The sequence below is a fragment of the Falco peregrinus genome, chromosome 19 (genome assembly GCF_023634155.1).
Source record: "Falco peregrinus isolate bFalPer1 chromosome 19, bFalPer1.pri, whole genome shotgun sequence".
Taxonomy (NCBI): domain Eukaryota; kingdom Metazoa; phylum Chordata; class Aves; order Falconiformes; family Falconidae; genus Falco; species Falco peregrinus.
In genome coordinates this window covers 3,735,878-3,760,561 of record NC_073740.1, presented here as the reverse complement: position 1 = coordinate 3,760,561, position 24,684 = coordinate 3,735,878, and the positions used below count along the sequence as shown (strand labels likewise).

The following is a 24,684-nucleotide window of genomic DNA, read 5'->3' as shown; positions in this document are numbered from 1 at the left end:
CAGCGTTTTGGAGCGAGGACGAGAGAAAGCGAAGGTGGTAGCGGTCAAGCAAAAAGCCATGAAGGGTTGGCGGGGGGGCTGAGCTCTCCTGGCAGCCTCCGCTGTGTGGGTACCGGCCAGGTTGGCCGCCGACGGGCCCCGGAGGTTTGGGGTTCCTTTTAGCTCCTGTTTTAATGGGGGAGATCCCACCGGAGCTGCTTTGCCAGAGTCCCAACGGCAGCAAGCCGGAGCCTGGATCTCTTTGATACCGGAGGAAAACCTCTGCAGCCCCAAAGGCTCCCAACCGTTGCAGCCAGATGCCTGGGGGGCTGCTCTGGGCATCCCTGGGGATTTTCCTGGCTCACCTGGGGCTGGGATCAGAGCCAGCTCCGTGGCCAGACCCGCTAGTTTGGGATTTGCCAGCGCTCATGCCCCGCTGCCTTTCATGTTTGCTTAACGCTGCTTTTGGCCCAGGAGCAAATCCTCAATTGCAAAACAGGATCCGGCCCCGGATTTTATAATTTTTTTTTTCCCCCCCCTTTTTTTTTTAATGATTATCTTGACCAGAATTCATAAGGAAAAAGGGAAAAAAAACCCTGCTGATGGTTTTGTAGATGAGCAAAGCAGCCTGCGACCGCGTTTCTCCATCCCAGCTCCTGGGAGCCAAGAGATCTCCGCAGCCACGACGTGCTGCTCCGTCTCGCCGCTCCGTTTCTCTGCAACTTGTTTCAAAAGCATCATCGCAAGACCAGAAAACACGTTCTGCCATCAGCTGCCTGGTAAACTGGTGCCACCATTGGAGGGTGACTTCATTAGTATTATTATTTTTTTTTTAATTTTTTTTTAATCCCTGCACAGGCACCAATGGAACAACTCCAGATTTTACATTAGTGTCACTTTACCGGGGGTGACTTTCAATTTGCTCCATTAGCAGCCCTGAAGCGATGCTGGAGTGGATCCAGCGGATCACCGCAGCCTGCCAGGGCTGAAGTGACTTCAGATTCCAGAAGAGTAACCCCATTGAAATCAGGGGTGAGTTACACGGGAGTAAAGGCAGGAGCACCGTCCCCAGCCCTCAAACTGAAGTCAGCCCAGCCCAATCACGGCTGGATTTTCCACCAGGTCAACAGACAGCAGAAGGTGACTCTGAGTTTCTACAGGACGTGAAAACCCACAATAAAATACAGAGATTGCTCCCTAACATCCTAGAAAGGTTTTTGGAAGAACCAGCCCATCCTGGCTCTGCTCCTGCCGGTGCTGGCACCAAGGAAACCTCGCTGCGGGCTCAGCAGAGGCAGGATGGGACCCCACTAGCAGTATACAAGTTACTATAAAGTGCATCCACTCTCCAGTCCAGGGCATCACTGTACAATGTCAATCACTGACTCTTCTTCAAGTATCAAAACCCAAAACAAATGAGGTAAAAACAAAAACGAAAGAGCAAACAGGCCGCCTCGCCGCCCCTGCGGGGAAGGACCGGGTGCTTTGATTCCACCAAGCACGACCCCCCTCCGAAAGCGTGGCAGACGTGGCGCCCGCGCTTTCCGGAGCGGGGAGGGTCCCGTGGCGTCACCTCCGATTCACAGTGCTATACGCAGAAACCGAATGAGAACTGTCTTCGCTTCCTGTCCTAACCTATTGCATGGCTTTGCTGAATGAATGCTGGTGAGCGGCGCCAGGCGAGGGGATGAGGGGCAGCCGCTGCGTGTCTCGAAGGCTTTGGGATCCTTGCGGATGCTCCACGACATCCCTGGGTTCGCTACGGCCGAGCCACGACACAAAGGATTAGGAGCAAAAGCTAAACCCAGAGGTAACCGCCTTGCACAACGCTCTGCTTCTCTAAGAAGAACAGAGTTGACGCTAGGTCATTTTTTTTTTTAATCGAGTTCTAGCATGTAAACGGTGATTTTGGTGCAGCGAAAAGCAGTCACCGACGCTCTGGAGAAAAGCGCTGGCCTGGTTTTGAAACGTTAAGGACCAAGGTTTAACCCGCCGGGGCCGGGGCTGTGCCGAACTGCCCCAAGCGCCTCTGCCACCAGCAAAAAAGCTCCCCGCCACGCCGACGGAGCCACCGCCCCAACCTTGGCACCCAAACGCTGGTCCCCTGCCTCAGGCACCCACTGCGAGGGTTCGGGCGTCTGGTTGAGAACAGCCTCCAGCCTTCTCCTTCGCTTTGGCAGCCAAAAAACCCAGGCGCTCGCCATGGATGCCACCCTCCCGCGAGCAGGATGGCGCAGGCTCAGGGATGCCATGGTCCCGCACGGCCACGGGAAGGACCAGGGGAGCTTTTTGCAAATATTTCACCTGTGGCACCGGCACTCGTACCGGCTGAGTATAAAATCCCTTTACGGGAGCATCCGGCACGGCAAACACCCCCAACGAGCCAAATCAGACATCCTGAAAGATGCCGGTTGCTGAACAAGCGAGCCAAGGGCGCGCATCGTCTCCCTGGTGCAACGCTTCCTCACCGGCTTGAGATATAACCAAGAACCCAACGACGACGACGACGACGACAACGAAAAAGGGAACAAACCAAACCCTAATGTCCTATGTCCACTGCCCAGCTCCGAGGGCAGAAAGCCTAACCCACGGCCCCGGAGGAGCGCCGGAGCCCCGCGCCATCACGCCAGCACCTCGCTGCCCTCCAGCTCCGTCCGTCACGTTACGAGAGGGGAGTTCATCCAATTTTCCTTTCCTTCGCTTTCCCACCCAGGGACGGGGGTCCCAGCCGCGCGTCACGGGGACCTGCCGACCCCCTCGGTGCTCGGAGAAGTTCAAAAAAGCAAGAACAGCACAAGAAAAGTAACAGCAACTGGGTTGTTGTTTTATTTTTTAACCTTTTTCTTTCTGAAATTTCATGCTCCAAGCCCTGAGGCTGGAGGTCAGAATAAGGCAAAAATAACGGCCTAAAACTTTCTTATTTTGTTCAGTGACTAGCCAAATCTTTATATTTTTATTAAAAAAGCAACATAAAAACCCAAAAGTATCTTTTTAAAAAAATACATATTATTAGATCCCTTCTTTTTTTTTTTTTTCTTTTTTTTTTTCCCCTCTATAAAAATAACTTCAGGACTTTGATTGACAGAAGGTACCAGTCGGTGGTCTCTTATTTTGTTAGGCTTTCGTTCGTTTATTTGTTTGCTTCAGAAAAATAGTACCAAAAAAAGATGGAATTTCTGGGGAAGTTAAAAATGATAGCTGATCTCGTTTACAAGTTTATTTTACATTCTGCTCTGTCTGGGATCACTTGGATCTACTATAGATTAAACAATATGGATAGCATCTACTATTTGAACTAGTTAATTTTATTTTAATCTTTACTCTAGGATTATATGAAATAAATTTGAATGTTTATTATTATTAACTTTTTTTTTAATACCCATCAACTCAAAATTTTTTTTTTCTTCTTCTTCTCCTTTTTGGTTAAAAACAAACAAACAAACAAAAACAAAATTATTTTAAAATGCTTCTTTGAAAGGCAACAGAGCAGAAGCATCCCCCGCCTTCCTGCTGCTTTGGGAAGGGGAGCGGGACAAGGGCCAGTGGCGTGGTGGGGGTCTGGGACCCCCCACACTCCCCAGCCCATGGGGAGGTTGAGGGTGCTCAGCTCGTCTTGCAAAGCACCTCCTTGGGCCTAATCCTGCAAAACCCCCGGGGCTGTGGCCGGAGCTAAGTGCCAGCTTTATGGCTTTCCTGGATTAAAGCAGGTGCTTGGCGAACCCCGAGCCTCGCCGGCGAAAAGCGGGGTGCTCCAGGCTTCCTTACACCGGTCGTCTGGCACAAGACGTGCCCACGCTGGCTTAAGGGGGGGAGCAGAAAGGGTGACATCTCCCTGCCTAGGATGGGTGGAAGGTGGGCAGGAGCTCTGCACCAGCTGCCCCATCTCCTGGCTGCTCAGAGCCCCAGGTCCCACGCAAGCCCCTCGATCCCAAAAAAATTAAGAGACGATGGTGGATGGTTGCAACTGAACGATGGGACAAAATATTCCCGTCCTTGCAGCCCGCTCTGCTAAAGGAACGGAGCCAAAGCCTCAATGGAGGCAAGGGATGGCAACCACCCACGCTCCCGGCCCGGGGTGGGGGTCCGAGCTGGCACCGGCTGGGGTCCCTCCCGTCGAGGCTGCGGGCAAGACCCTAAATCCTCTCGCCTCCAACAAGAAGCAGTTTTAGGCAGGGCTCCACGAAACCCCACTGCGACGCCAAGCCACGGCGACCCGCTGTGCCGGCTCCCTGGGATGGGACGGGGCTCGTCGTCAGCGGGAGGAAGGCTGAGGAGGGGGGTAACACCAGCTTTGCTTTGAGAGCCCCCACGCTCCTGCCCCCCCCCCCCCCCCCCCAAGAAACCCCGGCCAGAGCAAACCATCATCACCCAGCACCTGCCCTGGGTGCTGGGTGGGAGCTGGACCCCCCTGGAGCAGCCCATGGGAGTCAGGACCACCAGGGACCCCCATGGAGTCCATGGGAGCCAGACCCCCAGGGAGCCCATAGGAGCTGGACCCCCGGGCAGCCCATGGGAGCCGGGACCATCAGGGACCCCATGGGAGCCAGGACCCCCAGGGAAGCCCATGGGAGCCAGGACCCCCAGGGAAGCCCATGGGAGCCGGGACCACCAGGGAAGCCCATGGGAGCCGGGACCACCAGGGACCCCATGGGAGCCAGGACCCCCCAGGGAAGCCCATGGGAGCCAGGACCCCCAGGGAAGCCCATGGGAGCCGGGACCACCAGGGACCCCATGGGAGCCAGGACCCCCAGGGAAGCCCATGGGAGCCAGGACCCCCGGGGAAGCCCATGGGAGCCAGGACCCCCAGGGAGCCCACAGATGCGAGGGATGCGCTGAAGCCCGGCGCTGGGTGATGCTGCTGACAGACCCCCGAGTCCCCACCCGGGGGGTCTCCGCAGCCAGGGCCTGACCCCACAGAGCCGTTTCAGCGTGCTCAGCCCGCGACCCCCCTTGCAAAGGGATTGTCAAGACAGAGCAACCACAGGACGGGGGCTTCAAAATGACCACACGGGCTTTGATTCATAGTGGTTTTGTTTTTTTTCTCTTCTACTTCTCTGGTTTTTAATTACCTTTTTTCTTTTTTTTCTTTTTTTTAAATACATCCAACTGTGTTAATTTCTTATTTCTGGAAAGGGCTATCTGCACCATAACTATCACCTTTTACATACACACACGCACACACAAAAAAGGAAACATATATTAAAAACACTTTTTAAGCAATACTCTGGATACAAATGTATTTTTTAACCTACATATATTCTAAACCTTCTAAACTTTTAAGGATCACTTTATCATAAAATAAAATATCCTTTTTTCTTATAATAAATTACCTAATAAAAAGTATTTTTATTAGCCCAGTTCCTTGCTACATTTACATGTAATAAATGCATTTATTAAAATAGAATATTAAATTATAAAGAAATGTTCTAATTTTAAAATCTTAAGTCTTTTTTTCCCTCCTCTCTCTCTCTTTAAAAAACACCAGTAAATGCATCAAAATAAACCCTTCAAATACCAAATAAACAGGTTGGAGCATTTTGATTTAAGAGGTTCACAATATTAACAGTCTGAGCCTTTGTATGGATGGAGATTATTTTTTTTTAAGAAAGAAAGAAAAGAGAAAAAAATAATAGATATCCCTCCAGCTGAAAAATACTTTTGCAAATGGGAGCTAGGACAAGATATTTTTATAGTATCTCCTCATTAAATATAAATCCAATTTTGGTTCTTTTTTTTTTTCTTTTGTTATGTATTATAATACATACTATTCTCTATATAATTTATGTCGATGAGGATGACATCACAGCATGATATTACTTTATCCCTCCGTTTCCCTTTGTTAGGTTTTGTCACCCTCTCCCCCGCATCGTCCCTTCTCCAGGAGTCCCTGTCCCCGTCGCAGCAGCTCGCAAGCACCGGCCGAAGATGCGGCAGGTTTCGGGGGACGTGGCAGAGCAGCGCAGGCAGCACCCCAAAACTCCCCTGCTCAGCACCCCGCCGCCACCCATCCGCGCCCTGGCCAGGACCGGGGAGCCCCCGCTCCCACAGCTCTGCCCGGGAGGTCACCATCACAAGGAAAGGTCGCAGGATGAGTCCCAAATTCAGCGAAGCACCGCAGCCCCCCCACTTTCTTGGTTTTAGCAAGTGCCGAAGCCGGCTGAGGTTTGGCAAAGCACGTCCGTACATCCCGGCGGCGCACCCGGCACCGAATTGGTCCCGGTTTTGGCCAGGTCTGCTCCATTCCCCCACGGGTCTGCTGCTGCGCGGCCCCAGAAGCCCCCTGCTAACAGCTCAGCACCTTCCAATGCGGCTCTGCTCCGAGACCCCTGGGTTTTTGGGGACCTGCCCTCCACCCCACTGCTTGTGCCCTCGACGGCCGTGCCACCCGCCTCGCAAAGCGCCCGGATACAGCTCAGCCCTGTGGCAGGATGAGTGCCTGGGGGGAGGCACAACACACTGCCACCCGGGCATGGCAAGTCACAGGCGGGTCCTCAGCCGGCTGCCCACCCTGGCCTCACCATCCCCACGGCAGATGAAAACCCTCGGGGGAACAACCCGCTCCCCTGCCTGGCCAGCAGCACCCAGGGGATACCAGCAGCACCCAGGGGATACCAGCAGCACCCCTCGGCACTGGGCCACCCGCGAGGTGTGGAGGATCCATCCATCCCAGGATGGAGCATCCTGAGGACCAGGCTCCCTGCGAGGCTTTTTGCTGCTCCTTAAACCAGAGGAAGGGAGAACCGGGCGGCTCGGCAAGACCCAGCACCGCGTGCCTCCCCCTCCCCGGGCGCAAGCAGGGTGCCCCCACCTCAATTCAGCACCCCGAAAGGATTTATCCTGGGAGGGATGCTCAGGGCAGGTGATGCCAGCCAGGTTTAGCCTGGCTTGCTGCAAGGTGGGTCACCAAAGGCATCCCTGCAGGGAGGGAGGGGAGGAGGAAAGCACGCCCGTTGCACGGGGGGGGGACCCCCCCCCCCAGCTCAGAGCTGGCTGAGAAGGGCAGGGGTGCAGGGAGGAGGGGTCTCTCTATAGTTAACGTTATTGCTGGTGAATTAGACCAACAAGCCATTTTTAGTCACCTATCAAGGAAGATACAAGTCAGAGCAAATAGTTAAGGTCATGGGCATTTTTCTCGTTTTTTGTTTTTATTTTTTTTTTTTTAAGATTTTTATATATATACATATATTTAAAAAGAGAGAAAAAAAAAAAAAAAAAAAAAAGTTACGCAAATTTGTTGTTTTAAGCCCCGCAACCGGGCTCCCCTAGGATGCTAAAACAGGCAGGGCCCGGGACTGCCGCTCTCTGGGTGCCCCCGACGGCCTGGGGGGTGGCGGGGGCCGCAGCTCCCACACACTGCCCGAGCCCCCCCGTGCAGCCCCCTTCTCGGGCCAGAGGTAGCTCTCGGTGCGTTTACAGCGCCTGTTTTTCTTTCTTCCAAAGTTGCTACATCAAAATATGGAGGGGGGGTGGGTTACGGGGGAAAGCAGGGGAAAAGGAGAACTCAAAATAAAACAGGGGCTGAAATACTTCTATTCATTTTAAACTAGAACTGCTACATCAAGCTTTCTTTTAATATATATGTATATGTATATATATATGTGTATATATATATATATAAAGGTTATTGGAACTGAAGATTTTATTAAAGGCCAACTTGGAGACTTGAGTAGGAACCTCATCTGCAGAGGGGGGCACGGGCAGCCCCCCCCTCCGGTTCCGATCAGCAAGCATGGACGTTTGTTTGGGTCATTATTCCTTTTTTTTTCTGGGTTTTTTTTTTGTGTTTTTTTTTTTTTTTTTTAAATCAGTGTGGTTTTTTTTAAACTTATTTTTATAAAAAAAGAAAGGTTGTTCTTTTTTTCTCTAACATTTTTTTCAGCATGCAGGAGGCTTTTACATCGTTTTTCGCTTGTTAAGGTAAGGGAGGAGATAAAAGGAGCGGAGAAGAGCCCCCCTTACCTTCCCCCCCTCCCCACTCCCTAGGGTCAGTGCTAGAATAAGGTCCCCCCCCCCCCCAGGTCCCCTCCCCCCCCCGACACGGGTGTCTCCTTCCCCCCCCCCCCCCCCCCCCCGCCCCCGCTCCCCCCCACCTCTTCACAACCTGGCCATCAAATAAAGACATTGATCAAAAACTTGCTCACATTACCACGAACAGACTCCACTCAGCCAAGAACGACTAGTCACCCAACTAACACAGCGGCCCCGGGGGACGCGGCCAGGGAAGCATTTGCCATTTTGCAGTTTCCAGCTAAATCCCCTCCGTTTTACCAACACCAACATTTCCGAACGCCCCTTCGAAGGGTGTTTGGATCCCCCCCTGCCCATCCCGCAACCCCCCCCCCCCCCCCCCTCCCTCCCAGCTCTTGCCCCGACCACTCTCTCGACATCAGCGGGAGAATTTTGCACAATGAACGGGTAAAACAGAACCCTGGGGGGGAAGGGGGGACACAAGGAGGTGGTGGTGTGCGTGGGGAGGGGAGAGGTTACCGCTCAGGGAACAGGATCGTTCCCCCTCTCCCTTCCCCTTCTTTTACTGGGACCAAGCTGAAGCCAGATTTTGGACGAGAACTGGGCCAGTTTTAGAAAGGAGGTGGCCAGAGCTGGCCAAGGCTCGCGAGCCTTTGCCAAAGGCCACGCTTCCACGGCGGGGAAGAGGGGGGAAGATGGCTTTCACATCCGTGCCCTGGGACAGCAGCGGGGCGCAGAGGCTTTGGGAGCTCGGCTGGCCAGCACCCCCAGCCCTCCGTCACCCCATGGCTCCCCCACACAGCACCCACACCGGCGGGTCCAAATGACGGCGCCTTCCCCCGGGAAGCGCTCGCATCCCGACCCGGTCCCGGTGCACACCAGATCCGGGAGAACCAAGCGGCCGGAGATTTCTTAAAGCTTTGGGGAGGAGGCGAGTACAAATTCGACCTGACAGTGTCCCTTTAGCACAGCATTAATTATTTTTTCTTTTTCTTTTTTTTTTCTTTTAAAACTTTTTTCCAAAACATCAGCATCCACTACAGAGCCTAGGAACGTCGTCCACCCCTCCATCTACGTCTTGCCCCTACGTAGTATTTTACCGTTGATGCAAAATGGTTGGAGGCACATCATTTCACGCCCCTCCACCCGATATCTGAAGATCAGAAAATGGATCTTTATCGACGCAGAGCACCGGAGCAGCCTGTCCCGAGAGTGGCCGGCTCAGCCTCTCCTCCGGTGACCGAGGATGGCTCAAGCGGACCATACCGGGATGGAGGCAGCAACCGGGAGCAAGCAGCAGCAAACCGAGCAGAAGAGGGGATGTTCCCAGGAACATTATTACGATGAAAATAAAGTCTCCTGTAACTGAAGGGAAAAAAAAAAAATCTCAGGCGATTTTTTTTTCCTTTTTTTGTTTTGTTTTTTTTTTTTTTGTGTGTGTTTTTTTTTTTTGTTGCTGTAGAACTGTCTCTGCCAAGTTGTGAAACTTGTTGGTTCAGTTCTAAATCAGGGTCCAGGATCTGTGAGCAGAAGTCGAGGGGTAGGAAACGGGGAAGCGGTGGTGGTGGGAGAAAAATTATATATATATAATTTTATATACACATATATATATATAGAGGTGCTTGATGAGTCAAGCGCCCATATATATATATACACATATATTCATAGATAGGTATACTGGTACTTGATAGGTTAATCCAACACACATCTTTACCATCACAGCATTTTGGCATCCAGAGACTGGTTGAACAAACCTGATGATGTTAAGACGCTGGCTTGCATCTCGTGTGCATTGGCACAGAAGCCAGATATTCGAAGCCCATCCTCTCCCACTACCCAATGGTTTAAAAAGTATCTCACTTAACAAAACCAGGAGTCTTGAAATGATTAAAGGATGTTCAACAAGGCAATATTTTTTTTTTGTTTTGTTTCGTTCTGAAAAAAATATAATATATAAAAGTGGCCAACCTCAGGAAGATCCAGGTAAAGGACAGCTGAAGAGGTTTTGGTCCATAAAGAAATACTTTTTCTTCTTTTTTTTTTTTTTTTTTTTCCCCCCACTCGGTTTTGGGTAACAAAAGTTTTGGTCCAGTTTAAAAACGACGACAACAAAATTATATATATAAACTCGGGGTTTTTTGTTTGTTTTTTTTTTTGCTTTCTGTTGGGATGCATGTTGGTTTCGTATGGGCTCATCGCCTGTATTGCATGATCGTCTTTCTTAGGTTTTGGTGCGATATATATATTTTTTAAGAAAAGAAAAGCACAATGTTAGGTGTGTGCGTGTGTGTGTGTGCGCATGCGTGTTGTGTGTAGCTGCAGCTGGCATCGCTTGGAAAAAAAAGGATGAAGAGTGAACTACGGAAACACGGAAGTCGATACACTCCCCCCATGGATGGGAACTCAGGACTGCTTTTGAAATACCCTGTTAGTGACTCCTGATTCGTCTGATGAACAAATCCCTGCTCGGATAAGGAAAAAAGAACAAAGTTCCAGACTCCACGGTGGCTCAGAATAATAAAATAAATGTTAATCGCCCAGTGTGACTCCAATAGGTTCTTCCAAACCTTCTTCAGTTTCACCGGCGTCATTTTTATTTCTTCATCTTCTTTTTGTGATTTTCTTTTTTTTGTGGGTTTTTTTTGTTTGGTTTTTTTTAGAAAAAAAGGAAAACAATAAAAGTTCTTTAGCTGCTGTGGTTTTTTTTTTTTTTTTTTGTTTAAATCTTTGAGGTAATACAGTTGTGCCCTCGTTCTAACAGGTTCCCAGAGGTCGATGGTTCCTTTTTCGCTTTTCTAAATCCCCGTCATCCGTTTTCCTTTCTTTCTATTTGTTTCTTTCTGAGCTCCCAGTTGGGCTGCCATCCCTGGGGGGGAGGAGAGTAGGGGCTTCAGACCAAGGTGAAGATTGAACGTGGCTGGAGAAGAAAGGCTGCCAGGGCCCTCCCCGCGTCCCTGCTCCCTTCCCCGTCCGATCAAGATGGCCCGGCTTGGTCAATGCAGAGAAGTCCCAATCTCACCACCAAAAAAACTGAACTAAACCGCTTTGCTTGCGAGATCCGAGTGTGCGTTCAGAGTACTTGCTTTAAAAAAGACATTGCAGGCTGGAGCATCGTTCACCCTTCAAAATTTCTGGCTTTGCTATTCATTTTAATTTTATTATTCACTTCTTTTTTTTAAAAAATAACATACATTGCTTGTAAAATAATTTCTTTTTTTTTCTTCTTCTTCTTCTTTAAATTAATTTATTCTTTCATTCATTTGTTTGTTCTTCAGATGTCATTATTATTATTATTATTATCATTATCATTATTATTATTATTATTATCATCATTTTTTTCTTTCCTGGACCCCCCCCACGCTCCCTTCCTACCCCCCACCCCCCCCACCCCAATGCCCTGCTCGTCTCTTTAGGAAAATATTCTAATGGCCTGAGTGGCTGCAGCGTGGCAAACCGGGCACTCTGGATCAGTCCTCTCACAGATCCTCACGGCACACTCCATGCAGAAGAGGTTGTGGCCGCACGGCACCAGCGCCGCCGTAACTTCGCTTTCGAAACACACCATGCACTCGCGGCTGCTGGAGACAGACGTCCGGGCAGCGGTCGTCGTCCCCAGCTTGGAAAACCCTTGGAGCGGTTCCCCCTGCGACCGCCTGGGGAGACCGGAGAGATTGGGCTCTTGGATGGAGGAGGACGGGGAGCGATGTGAATTTGGGTGGATGGTGCCGGTACTGCTGGACCGCTGCTGCTTTGAGAAGAGCACCGAGACGGGGTTGGTGTTCTCCTGCCCAGCCCACATCGGGGCACCCGACTCTGGCACCCCGTAATACAGATCTTGCTTGTTCACGCCATAGTTGGGGAAGAGGTAACCGTAATTGAAGTCGTTTTGGTCGTTCAGCCGGGGAGTCTCGTAGACGGGGTCAACGGAGCAGTCGCCGATGCACCCCAGGCTGTTCTGCCGAAAGGTGGAGAGGGGCTTGCAGCCCGGCGCCGGCGTATGAACCCGCCAGGCCTCCGAGTAGCGGTTCTCCATGCCGGAATCAGGGCTGCTGGAGAGAAAATCGTTCTCGTTGTTGTACTCCAGGATCTTGCCCGTCCTCACTGCAATGTGGGTCTCAATCTCCTCCCGGGCGCGCTCCACGTTACCCGGTGCGCCGGTGATTTCAAAGACGGGGTCCCGGTCCCGGCTGGGCGTGATGATGTAGGTGTTGGTCTGCTGCTGGATCCGTTTGATGGTGGCTCCTTTGGGGCCCACCACCAAGCCCACCACGCGGTAGGGCACACGCACCCGGATGGTGACTTGCCCCGGCAAGGTCGGAGCGCTGCCAAAAGTGGTGCCGGCCTTGTTGCGGGAGGCCCGGATCATGGAGAAGTGCTCAGCAGCAGAGATGATCTCCCGCCGGGCCATGGCCACGTCCTCCCGCCGTCCCGTCACCATGAAGACCGGCTCCTCGCCCCGCACCGGAGTCTTGATGTAGGTGTTGGTCTTTGCCCGCAGGGCTTTGATCTTGCAGCCTTGGGGAAGAGAGAGAAAACAAAGCAGGGAGGTTAGAGAGGCTGTCCCGCCACCCTCCTCTCGCCTCAGGAGACCGCTGAGCCGCCATGTTTTCACCAGGCCCTGCACCACACAGCAGCCACTGCCTGGGGACCGGCCATGAGGGAAAGGCTTTTTACCCCCTAACCCTGCCAGGAGAAACGCCTGAGGAAGGCTCCCCTCTCTCCATCCTCACAGAGTTGCTCCCTCAGGGGCTCCCCACTCCCTCATCCTCAGGCAGGTGTCGCCATTTTGTGTGCTGCCCCCCCACTACAAGATCCTCCTCAGCTGCCTCCCCTTGGCCATCAGCAGCCCCTCAGCAATCCCCCATCGCAGATCCCCCTCTCACACACACCCAGGCACCAGGGAGCCGGGGATGGGGGGGATTCCAGACCTCCCTGTGAGGAAGCCTGTCCCCGCTGAGGCCCAGGCGCCATGCTGCCCCTCAGAGAAGATGGCCGCCCTCCCGCCAGAGCAGCTCCCAGGGTGGGAAGGATTTGGCCAACACTGAGGCGGCAAGAGAGACAAGATGATGGGAGAAAGCAGGGGGATGCCGAGCCCACGGCCAGGCATGGCCAATGCGGAGCCCCTTCACCCCCCTGCTCCAGCTCACAGGGAGCACGAGGGAGAGACAACTGCCATAACTGAGGGGAGCAGAGCCCTACAACTGCCGTAACTCAAGGGGAGCAGAGCCCTACAACTGCCGTAACTCAGGGGAGCAGAGCCCTACAACTGCCGTAACTCAGGGGAGCAGAGCCCTACAACTGCCATAACTGAGGGGAGCAGAGCCCTACAACTGCCGTAACTCAGGGGAGCAGAGCCCTACAACTGCCGTAACTCAGGGGAGCAGAGCCCTACAACTGCCGTAACTGAGGGGAGCAGAGCCCTACAACTGCCGTAACTCAGGGGAGCAGAGCCCTACAACTGCCATAACTGAGGGGAGCAGAGCCCTACAACTGCCGTAACTGAGGGGAGCAGAGCCCTACAACTGCCAAAACTGAGGGGAGCAGAGCCCTACAACTGCCGTAACTCAGGGGAGCAGAGCCCTACAACTGCCGTAACTCAGGGGAGCAGAGCCCTACAACTGCCATAACTGAGGGGAGCAGAGCCCTACAACTGCCGTAAATCAAGGCAGCAGAGCCCTCCATGGAGACTTCTGTCCTACCGCAGAGCTTTTGGGGTGAATCCGCCATGATCCGGGTCACTTTTGGGGGGCCAAGTTTCAGGGGGGGATGCAGCAGAGGGTCAGCCATGTGGGCTCCCCACTGCAGATACGGCGGGACCCCAAATGTCGGTGGAAGGCCGGGGGGTAGCAGGCTGCTGGTATTTGCTCGGGGGTCAAACCCACAAGCCATCGGGCAGGGATTCCTTCCCGTGTTTGCAGAGCCCTGGCACGGGCTGCGTGCGGACCCCAGGCCCGGCAGCGGCTCCCGGCGAGGGGAGGCCACCAGCCAAGGGCTGCGTTTTGCCTTGGACCCTCCACCCGGTACATAAAATACCAATGGCCGCAGCCCCCCCCCCCCCCCCCCCCCCCGCCCCCAGCAAGCCAAGCGCTCGGCCCCTTCCCTCGGAGCACTCGCCATGCCAGTGCCTTCGTGTACCAGTACCCACCTCGTGGAGCCCACTGAGCCAAGTCCCCTGCTCCTCACAGCTCAAAAACCATCTTTCTGCTTTTCCAAAAAAGGCAAGAGACTTTTCAGTGTGTTTTGGCTTCCAAATTGCTTTTTTGGAAGGCTTTAGAGCCAGCTGTGTGACTCCAGGTTCCTAGATGACACTAGGATGCCATCAAGCAACTAAATATTTTTACAGATGTGGCACAGGTTTCCAAACGACTTCTGGAAACCCTCCCTGCTGCTGTCCCTCTAACCTCTCTCTCCAAAAGCCTTACTCGGTGCCTGAAGGCATTTTCAAAGCCTGGCACCAAGCTCCCGTGCAGACCAGGGCTTCCTCTGTGGGGAGGTTTGCTCTAAGCTCAGATCTCGAAGAAGAAACTGAAAAAAAAAAAAAAAAAAAAGATTCTCCAGGGCACCGCATTTCTGCTAGTGCAGGTGGAGTAAAGCGAGCGTTTTGCCGTGGTTTCCCAAGGATTCAGGTGTCTGACTCGGGGGCTCACGGAACAAGAGGATCAGGATATGGGATTGAAACCTCTGTGAGATCCCCCACCTTCTTTCCCCAGAAGAAGCCTGTCTCCTGTCCTCTCCTCCGACCATCTGACACCAGCAAGTGTTCCTCAAGGTACTACACTGACATCATACTTTAACACAAGATGATGGGCAAACGATGCTTTTGCAACCAAGAAGTTAAGATTCCTCAGCTCGTGGCCTGGAACGTTATTATTTATACAGTTCCTAATAGATAACAACATCTCTCCCAGCTGGGAGTTCAGGGCTGCCACTCAGTGCTGCCACGTATCTGGAGCTCATCTCATGAGACACAAGACTTGTGACATTGGGGTATTTACGGGAACGTAACGATCCCACCACCACGTATCATTAGCAAGAACCGAACCCCACACCTTTAGCGATAAAAATGGGAGCCTTGTGCCACTACAGCTGACAAGAATAATTCCCCGCGCTCGCAGCGGTGGCAGGCGCCGCACACGGTACAACCAATAGTTACAGCTGCACAAAGCATGCTCAGCCTGACAGGTCACACTCGCATCTCGCAACATCGCATGGGCACCGGGGTGCAGCCTCATCAAGCTGCAGGAGACTGCGCGAACACAAAAACTCACGGCGTAGCTTCGAAACCCCACCGCCTGTCAGAGGGTCTTGGCATGGGTGTAGGACACGTGCCGGTAAATCCTGACTTCGCTGTCGGCTCCCAATGTGACTTTTAACTCCTCAGAGCTACTACTTCATCTCTCTGAGCCTCAGTCCCCCATTTGTAGAATGGGAAGAATAGCTGTCTTCTGCCTTGTGCTACTGCAAAACTTCCTACAACGCTTAACGTTGCGATGCTGCTGCATCAAACCCATCTCTAAGCCATCAATTTCACGTTCCTGGGGAATGGAAATGCTAGATCTGACCCGGAGAAGGAGCTGGGCAAATCCCCAAAATCCAAACAAAATCCACTCCCTGCCAAGTCCAACGTAGCTCACATGTTACTACTCCCCGCTGAGTTTGCACCCTGAAGTATATTTGCAATGCTTTGTTTAGTATAAAGTTTCTGAGCGGTTGATGCGGACCGATGGTCATCGACAGCGCTGCATTATTAGTACTTGGGAAACTCACAGAAGATGACTTTACGGTGCTGGGCACGACACAACCGTAGAATAAATCAACACAGCCGGAATCGCAGGATAAAGGTTCATCCCAAGGAGCCCGTGGAGGGCGGGATAAAGCGATAAGGGGTCACCTACGCCCTCCTACAGCCCCAGGGCAAGGTCGGCTCTCCCTGCCCCATCCCTGGCAGACATTTCCCTGCCCTGCTCCTATGCCGCTTGCTCCAAAGATGGAGATTCCATCTTAGGAAGATTAACCGAGATGCCACCATTTCCCCTGGGATATCACCGGAGCATCGCATGGAAAGAAAGGGGGTGTCAGTGGCAAGCATCTGCGCTGCAATGACCCCCGCGCATCACCCCAGACCGAAGTAACATTTGCTGAATTCCTCGGTGACCCATGTTCTGCCTCCCAGGAGCACCGGGCTCGCTCTCGTTTGCAAAAGGACCTCAGGTAGGCATTTGTCAGGGCTGGGCTTGGGTTCGGCATTTTTCTAAGCCACGGGACAATGACTGCATGGCTGGGGGGGGCGGGGGGGAGAGGGATCTGAGCCCAGCACGACAGGAAACAATTGGGGAGGCAACACAGAGGGTCAGGCGAGCAGAGCAGTGACAAAGGACGGGGGCTCCGTGCTGGGGACAGATGGAAGGAAACGGTGGTGGCAAGGAATACACATGAATGAGGGCAAACGTAAGCGAGTTACACGAGCTGGAGAGGGTGGGAGGGAGTTAGGGATGGGGGAAAGGTGATGGAAATCGAGGGAGAGGCACGCTGTGATCCCTCTGAGGGAGGGGAGGGGGGGATTAAGGGTGTGGAGGCAAAGGAGAGACCCCCCCAAAATGGCAAAAGGGAGCCGGGCAAGGAGAGAGCATGGCGAGAGGGGGAGGGAGGATCTAGAAACGGACAAAAGGACGCATGGTGCAGTCGATGGTGTGAGAAGCAGGGGGAGGAGGAGGGAGGGTCTCCGTGCAGGCCTGCAGACAGGAAAGCCAGCTTTGCAGAGACAGACAGATGGGGGATCCTGTGCTTAAAAACTGGAGAAAATAACCCTACAGGAAATTAGACCAACTCCATCAAGACCAGCAGCCCAGCAGGTTCAGTGGCCCAGATCTCTAGCAGCTCAAAACTGGTGCAGACAACAGGCCAAGCCATCAGCGATACAGAGCCGGGTAACTCCAACTTCCGAGAGAGCTGCACCCATCTACATCAGCTAAGATCAGGCTGGGCTTAAATCTGATTTACCCACTCAGTGCCAAGGCTCCCAGCCCATCTCACCCACAACCCTGACTTTACTTCGCACAATTAAACAGGGGCTGAGCCTCCTCCGACATTGCTCCAAAGCCAGATCAGGATGTGGGCCCTTTGCATCCTGGCCGGATGAGTAGCACAGTCCTATGTGCTTTTTTCAAATGAAATCTGTCCCGTACGTTTTATTTTCAATGAAAGGTTTTCTTCGTGCATAACCGAAATTTGAAGACAACATGCAACAAACCACGTTACTCAGTGGATTATTAAAAGGGGAGAGAACTGCTTAGTAGGTGGTGTTAAAAATGTAAAACTAAAAGGAGAGAAGAACCTGCAGAAACTATAATAATATACAACTTTGCTGTGGCATTCCACTCTTTAAGGCAGTGTGCAGACATCAGCTAATTGATCCCTGGCAGACTCCTGCCAGTTAAGATTTTTATCCTGAGAGCGAATTGAGCCCTTTCTTGTTGTGTTTCCACTACCTAGCTTCTATTACTCTGGTTTTTTCCCAATAACGCAGATCCCAAAGCGTTTTGCAAAGGGGGCTTGTACAATTATTTCCTCCCCCCACCCCTTTTTAACTTCGGTTAACTGATTGCCAATTGACTCAAAGTAAATGTGTTTGCAAATTACCCTAGTAAGCCACAAATGTTAACACACAGAAACAAACCCTTGAGGACTGTCGAGCCTCCTGCACCCTGACCAGTTATCTAACTGGAATTAATCCACAGAGCAGCTCACTCTGGCTAAAAACAAATAAATAAATCGAGTCTAGACATTGCCAAACGGGTGACAGCTCGGGAGGGGGGGGGTGTGGGAGGGTGTGGAATCAGGGGGAGATTTGGATGCACAGCCACATGCTCTCTGCTTACCCCTGCATCAGGGGTAAACAAATCTATCAAAACTCCCAGAGAAGGATGCAAGAGCTTGGTCCACCCTTCCAGCTATGGCAGTTGCTCACGAGGGCGTCAAGGGTGTAGGATGCATCCGACCCAACCGCCGTTTGCTTTGCACGAACACATCCCAAATCTTTTCGCACTCAGAGTGGCGTAAACCCAAGGTGCTGCCATGGGACCTCGCTGCGGTTTGCACCGAGGCTTCCGTCCATGCCCTGGCAGAAAGAAAAGGCCGGAGCAGGGTACAGGATGGATGTGCGCTAGATGTGCCCACTGCACCACGCACGGTGAAAATGCCAGCAGGACGGTGCAATGCAAAACGAGCCATGCCTATGGAGCAGTTCCGTCAGATATTTGACTTTGGTGGAAATTCAGAGTTAAACCTGCTGGCAACCTTTTCCTTGCTGCTGCTAGAAGGCCAAATCCTGCACAGGGGCATACTGCTACTGATGTAGTTCTAGAGGGTCTTTATCTGGCACAAACTGGCGCACCCCCAGCATGTACCAGTTTATGCCCAGAAGTGTGGGCTTCACCTGAAAGCATGAGAGGTGCCGTACCAGCTTACAGCAAACAGCTAAGGATCCAGCACCAAGGTGCAGGGTGGGGTTTGTGTGGGGTTTTTTTGTGTTATTTAAAAAAATAAACACACCACACAAATCACTCCAGGTCCTTAAATTGCTTGTTTTCATCAGATACAAAATCACCTCTACAGACAAAAGATTTTTAGCCCTCTTCACATATATACTAAGGCACCTTTACACTGCACTGGTATAAATTACACCTGTAAATACCCTACTTAGGATATTTTGACATTGCCGGTGTGGTGTAAGAGAGCCTAAGGGCAAATTAGAACTTGGTCTTTTTTCTGTTATAGTCATAAAATTAAAAAGAGGACCATAAAATAAACAACCCTCAAATATCTCTGGTAAGGTGGGGCATTCTTTTCCCATTTAAGATGAAAGCCATGTTAAAAGACAAGCACACAAAGAACATCACAAATAAACCCTCCTGAATATCTGTGGGGTAAGATTTTGCTGCATTGAAAATCTGATGAAAGTGGTGTCAAAAAAACACAAATGCACACAAAAGGACCACAAGCAAACAACTAAATCCCTTTGCATTGAGGTTTTATTGTACTGATGATGCAAGTTGTGTTTACAAGAAGGGGCGAAAAAAAAAGACACACCACACCACCACGCCATGAAAATAAGCAACCACCTCACATCAGTGCAGTAATTTAAAGCTTTTTCACGTAGCGATGGAAGTTGTTTATGATTAAAAAAAAAAAAGGGGTGGTGGGGGTGGTGTTTTTTTTTTTAAAAAAAAAACCAAAACAAAAAACAAAAAAGAAAAAGCAACGCGACCCAAAAGCAACAACCCAGATGCCACAGACAATCGCTGCCTTGTTGTGCGGTGGAGGAAAGTTGGGAACTCGGGCTGGAAGCCCCCGGCCCCGAGCAGCCGCTCTCCGCCAGCAATGCATCACATCGGGGTGGGTGTGACCGCGGCCCCCTGCATGGCACAATCCTGCCGCGGCCCCGCCACACACGCTCAGCGCTGGACGGCGCGCAGGGGAAAGCGGGGCAAAGCGAGCTGGTGGGGGGACGGAGGGACGCAGGAGGAGGGGGCCACCAGACAAAGGCAGCAACGGGGGGCGAGGGCCCCCACCCAACGCCAGCACGCTTTCCCACTGCCCTAGATTCCGGCCGGCTGCGCTGCGGCGCGGTTCACTCGGTCAGCGCGGCATCCAGCAGCCGGCTCCGATGCGCGGAGCGTGCGTGTCTCCCTAGAAAATTCCCTTTGTCTCTCTCCCAGACCCATTTTCTCCTCCCACCTCTAGTTCAAACCGCACAAAGTCGATCCCGTTCGGCACTTTTCCCTGGTGTAAATTCAGATGGATTCTCATTAACACTTTATAACAATCTGACACCGACTGCAATTTCTCTTTCCCTTGAAGGCCCATCTCGAGCAGCGTGAGGAGGTCGGTTTTCAGGTCCCGCCGGACCCGGTGGCTTTAGCTCCAAGATTTACGCGAAGCAAGCGAGACAACAGGATCTGATCCCCTTGCTGCTTCTCGGATGCTGTACATCCACCTCCACATGGTGGGTGGGGGAGCTGCAATCATCAGACTTCCTCAATGAAAAAGGCTTCCTTGGACTATTTTTAAATGCTGAAAGCATTAGAGCATGTTTGGAGCTACACAAAGAGCCCCATCACCTGGGGTTAGCGGGGCCTCTTGTTATTTGACTTCACCTTGCCAAGAAAGAGCAATTTATGTTAAGCTCCTCTCTCACATCATCTCATTCCTGTTGACAACAGGCTAGTTAGAGCAGGCTGGGAGATGCTTCATCAAAGGGTGGCTCTGGGTACAGGTGACAATGGATGCTACTATTGATGGTGCGAGCAAAAATGCCCTTACAGGGAAGGTACCTGCTGGGAGCGGGCGGCTTGCGCTGCTCTTCTGCAGGCAGCAGGAAGCCAAACTGACCCACCACCTTCTCCCTGTGCCAGACACACAAAGAACCGCCACCGTGCCTCCCTAACCACGAGATCTAGCCTTAAACATGCCCCGCTTGAGAGTCCAGCGGCCCCTGCCCTGGCTCTGCTGACGGCAGCCCAGTTTGTCAGTGGGAGCGGGTTTAAAAGTCACATTACACATCTCCATCAGGCTGGTCTACACCTGCCTCGGGTGACTTCTAGGGAAGAACCTGGACATCTCGGTGACTGAGGATTTCTGCCCCTTTCTAAGTCGACAGCCCAAACAGCCAAAGCATGAGACCTTCAGACACTCTCCACTCTTCCCAGCATCTCGCCCTCCTCAACCCACGCCCTTGAGCTGCAAGAACCTTCTCCTGTGCAACTCCCTTGGTGCCCCACCATCTCCTCAAAACCCACCTGCAAACCGCTTCAGTGCTTTGTCTTTACACCCTGGCAAATTCACCTGCGTAGCCCCGGGAACACGCGCAGCCCCCGCAAAGGGTGCCACGGGGAAGATGCCCACAGTAAGAACCGGCAGGCGAAACGCAAGAGCCACCAAGCGCCCCAAACCGACTCCAGACCCTGGGAGCACCGTGTGTGCCGCGGCACACGCCAGTAGCTTCAGCCATCCGAGCCGAGCGCGGCTGGAGTTCACACTCATTGCCACATGCCAAGGGATGGGGGGAACAATCTGCAGGAGCCACGATGCAGACAGAGCCACCCCTGCTCCTCACCCTAGCAGCAACAGGAGGGCACGCGTGAAGGTCATGGCTCCACTTCCAGGCAGCGAAGGGAAGTCATTGCCAACCATGGCCAGGGGCAGAACGGAAGAGGTCATAAACGTCAGCCAAAGGGATTGTTATGACTTTATCCCCTCATCCTTCCTTTTCCAGTTTCCTTCAATTGGCAAAGCGGTCCTTGGCACATTCCACCAGCCACCCAGCTCTCCACCGCAGACCCTGGGGCATCACGGTGGAGGAGCCGCTCTCGGCACCCCGCACGGCCGATTCCTGCAGCGTCCCACGATTTCAGCAACCCACGATCTCATGCCGGTGACCCACTACCCCATCCCACCCAGCCAGCGGTCACGCCGCTGAAGAAGCGCTGCTCAAATTCAGCACACAAACCAGTACCAGCCCAAACTCCGGCGAGTTTTCCAGCACGCCACTGGCTCCATGAGGGCACGTTATCCCGGGAAAGGCAAGGAGCCACCGAGCACAGGTTTTGCTCCTGCAGCATCCCTCCTTCGAAGCGGAGCCACCCCCCTCCGCCACAATTACACCTCTTCACAAATCACACATACAAACATTCCAATAAAAATATATGGGGCTTGAGCCGTATTTATACTCAAGTGCCTTTACACCCTTCCAGCGGGGTAAAGGACAATCTGGTGGCAGGTGGAAATGCCGTTGCCAGATGCACGTAAGAGGGCCCCCGTGCCCAGATCCAGGCCTCTCCCATACATACATCTGTCAGGAAGGTACACTTTCAAAGGCAGTAGATCCTATTTTAAAATAATCTGAAGGAACAGCGTGGTGCCTCAGATCAGAAAATACAAAGTTAACGAACAAGCTCAACCCTGTTTACTAATTAAAGCCCTGAAATAATTTTTATTTCACCGTTACCTTCCCCCCTCCTCTCTCTTCTCCAAGATGTTCATCACCCTATTCACAAGAACCTACCAAACACTCATTTCCTTCGAAAACCACCAGCCCCACGAGCAGCATTACCAAAGGGGTGACACTCTGCGGTTTGTGGCATCCCCCCAGGATTCCTGGGTGGGCATCCATGAGAGCACAGGATCGGGCCCCCCAGGGGTGTCCTGTGCCCAGCACCATCTGAGAGCAGACCCCTGTAATCCAGCCGATTGCAAACATGACCGAGGAGACATTCCTGTAGGCCTTTAAAAATAAAAAGTGTGAGCCACAGTCTCTGCCGGAGTAAAGAGCTGTGGCTGCGGCGACCCTGCTGAAGGAATCTCGGTTTCTGCCAGCACAGGATCCGACCCAGCCGCCTCGAGAAAGGGGCACAGCTTACACCGCCTGCCCCACGAACTGATGGAGCGCTGCCGAGGCCGCTCGCCGGGGCTCTGCTCCACTGACATTTCCCAGTTTCCCAGCTGTGGGAAAGCCCTTACACACAAGCGCACTCACACACACACACACTAAAAATGGTGGAAAAAAATCCAGGTCTCCACGTTCTTCTCCATCACTCCGGCCACCACCAGGCATGCGGCTGCGTACCGAAGGCAGCGAAACACACCCCCTTCTCGGGAGTTTGGGGCAGCAGGGAGATCCAGGGAGAAAATACCCCAGGCACCTCCCGCATCCCCTCGATTCCGCCTGCCGAATCCTTTCTCTTTTCTAACTTTATGAAACAAAGGGGGCCTGATTCTCCACGGCCTTGCACCCGCCGGCGCAGAGTTGGTGCAAAGCCCCACCATTTCTGGCCACGCTCGGCTCGCGGCAGTGTAAAAGCACAACCAGGAGGATCAGGCCCCGGTGGGATCTCCTCGGCCGGACCTCCAGCCCCCGGCGCCGGGGCCACGATCCCAGCATGACGGTGGGGAGCAAGGGGGGGAAGCCGGGGCAGGAGGCGTTCCCTGCGCTGCAGACACCCCGAGTTTCAGGGGAGGACGGCACCACACTCCATCCCAGCATGGGGAACAGCCTCCGGCTTGGCTGGTGGCAGGGTGCTGAGCCACCCCAGGCCCCATTGTTCCCCTAACACGTTCCAGCAGATGATGTACAGCCATCAGCCATCGGGATCCCTCTCCCCACGGCTTCCCCTCGCCCACCCCCAACCTCCGCACAGCCCCTCCTGGGACCACCGGCCCCAGGGAGCCACCCCCCCCCCCCCCATGTCAAACTGCAAACCCCCTGCTCGGGGCGATTTCAATTCCCAACCCAAGAGGAAGCATCTGGATTTGGAGCCGCAGTCTCTGCCCGTCACACTTCCAGAGCGTCAAGTTACTTGCTTAGAGAAAGAAAAAAAAAAAAAAAAAAAAAAAAGAAAAAAAAAAATCCCACTTAGCCACACTATTATTTTTTTCTTCTTTTTTCCTCCCCCTCCCCCCCCCCCCCCCGTAAGAGACACAAAACTTCTCTCGCCAGCCCCACGGTTCAACCCTGCCACAGCTCCCGCAATGCCAAGGAGGGGGGGTCGGCAGAGCTGCCCCCCCCGCAGCGCACCTCGCCCCCACACGCACACTCGGGAGCCCGGAGCGGAGGGGGGTGGGCGAGGGGTGACTTAAGAGTGGGTGTGGTGTGTGTGTATATATATATATATATATATATAATTATTTTTTTTTAAAGCCCTCCTCCATTCCACCTCGCTCCGAACAGAGCCGTCAGGAGAACAAAAGCATCACTGTGGCGGCGCGCGGGGCCGGCGCGCGCGTGGGGGCCCACGCGGGACACCCGGGTCCCCGCTCCGGGAGGTGGAAGGGGGGTGGGTGGGGGTGCAGAGAGAAGGGGGGGGGGGGGGGGGGGGGGGGGGGGGTGGCCCGCCGCTCACACGCTTTGCAGAAGGAGTTTAACTTGCCCGGATCGGAGCCGGGCTAGGCCCGGTACAACCACACCCCCTCGCTCCGAGCCCAACAAAGGGGATTTTTTTTCCGACCCCCCGACCGGTGCACGGGGGTCGGGCTCTGCCCGGCTCTCGGCTTTCCTCCCCCCGCTTTATTTTTATCTTTTGAAAAATTATTTTTATTTATTTATATTAAAAAAAAAAAAAAAAAAGGAGGAGGGCGGAGAGCGCGGCTCAGGAACAGCTCTCTCGCATAAACCGGAGAAACCACGGGCTCGGGGGCTCCGGTGCAGACAGCCGGTCAAACCCACGCAGGCATTCCTATAGATTCCATAGAGACACCCCCCCCCCCAAAAAAAAACCAACAAAAAACACCCCCCGCCCCCAAACAGCAAAGCAGCGACCCCGGGAGTCCCGCGGAGGACGGGGCGGGGGACACACACACCCACCCGGGCCGCCCCCTCCGCTTTGTCCCCGGTAGGGCTGCGGCGACCGGGGCGCGGGTGCCCGCCCGGCCCCGAACAATGGGAGGGAGGGGGCGGCGAGGGAAGTTGGCGGGGCGGTCGCCAGCCCTCCCGGCCGCGGGGATGCCACGGGCGGCGGGGGGGAAGTTTCCCGTGGAGGGGAGCCCGGCCGGGCCGGGCGATGGATGGAGGGGGGACGGACGGACGGGACACCCCGGGCGCGGGGAACGGGGCGGGGGGGGTCCCCCGCACCCCGGCGCTCACCTTGCCGGCCCACGATCTCGGCCACGTGCTCGGAGCTGGGCACCGGGACGCACTCGGTGGTGTTGGAGCTGCTCTTGAGCCGCAGCTCGGCCTCCTTGTAC

The 24,684-nt window shown here is 53.4% G+C and overlaps 2 protein-coding genes across 2 annotated transcripts; one reads left to right on the top strand and one right to left on the bottom strand.

Moving 5' to 3' along the window:
• Positions 1-4,790: 4,790 nt before the first annotated feature.
• Positions 4,791-6,753, top strand: LOC129782826 (uncharacterized). The gene has a single exon (XM_055791784.1). It carries the CDS (start codon positions 5,762-5,764, stop codon positions 6,662-6,664), a length of 903 nt encoding a protein of 300 aa, XP_055647759.1. The 5' UTR covers positions 4,791-5,761; the 3' UTR covers positions 6,665-6,753.
• Positions 6,754-10,738: 3,985 nt separating this feature from the next.
• MEX3A (mex-3 RNA binding family member A) lies at positions 10,739-24,684 on the bottom strand (the record flags this gene model as incomplete). The annotated part of the gene is given in 2 exon segments (XM_055791791.1): positions 10,739-12,462; positions 24,584-24,684. Coding segments are annotated over 2 exon segments (1,207 nt in total), but the record flags the coding sequence as incomplete, so codon positions are not given.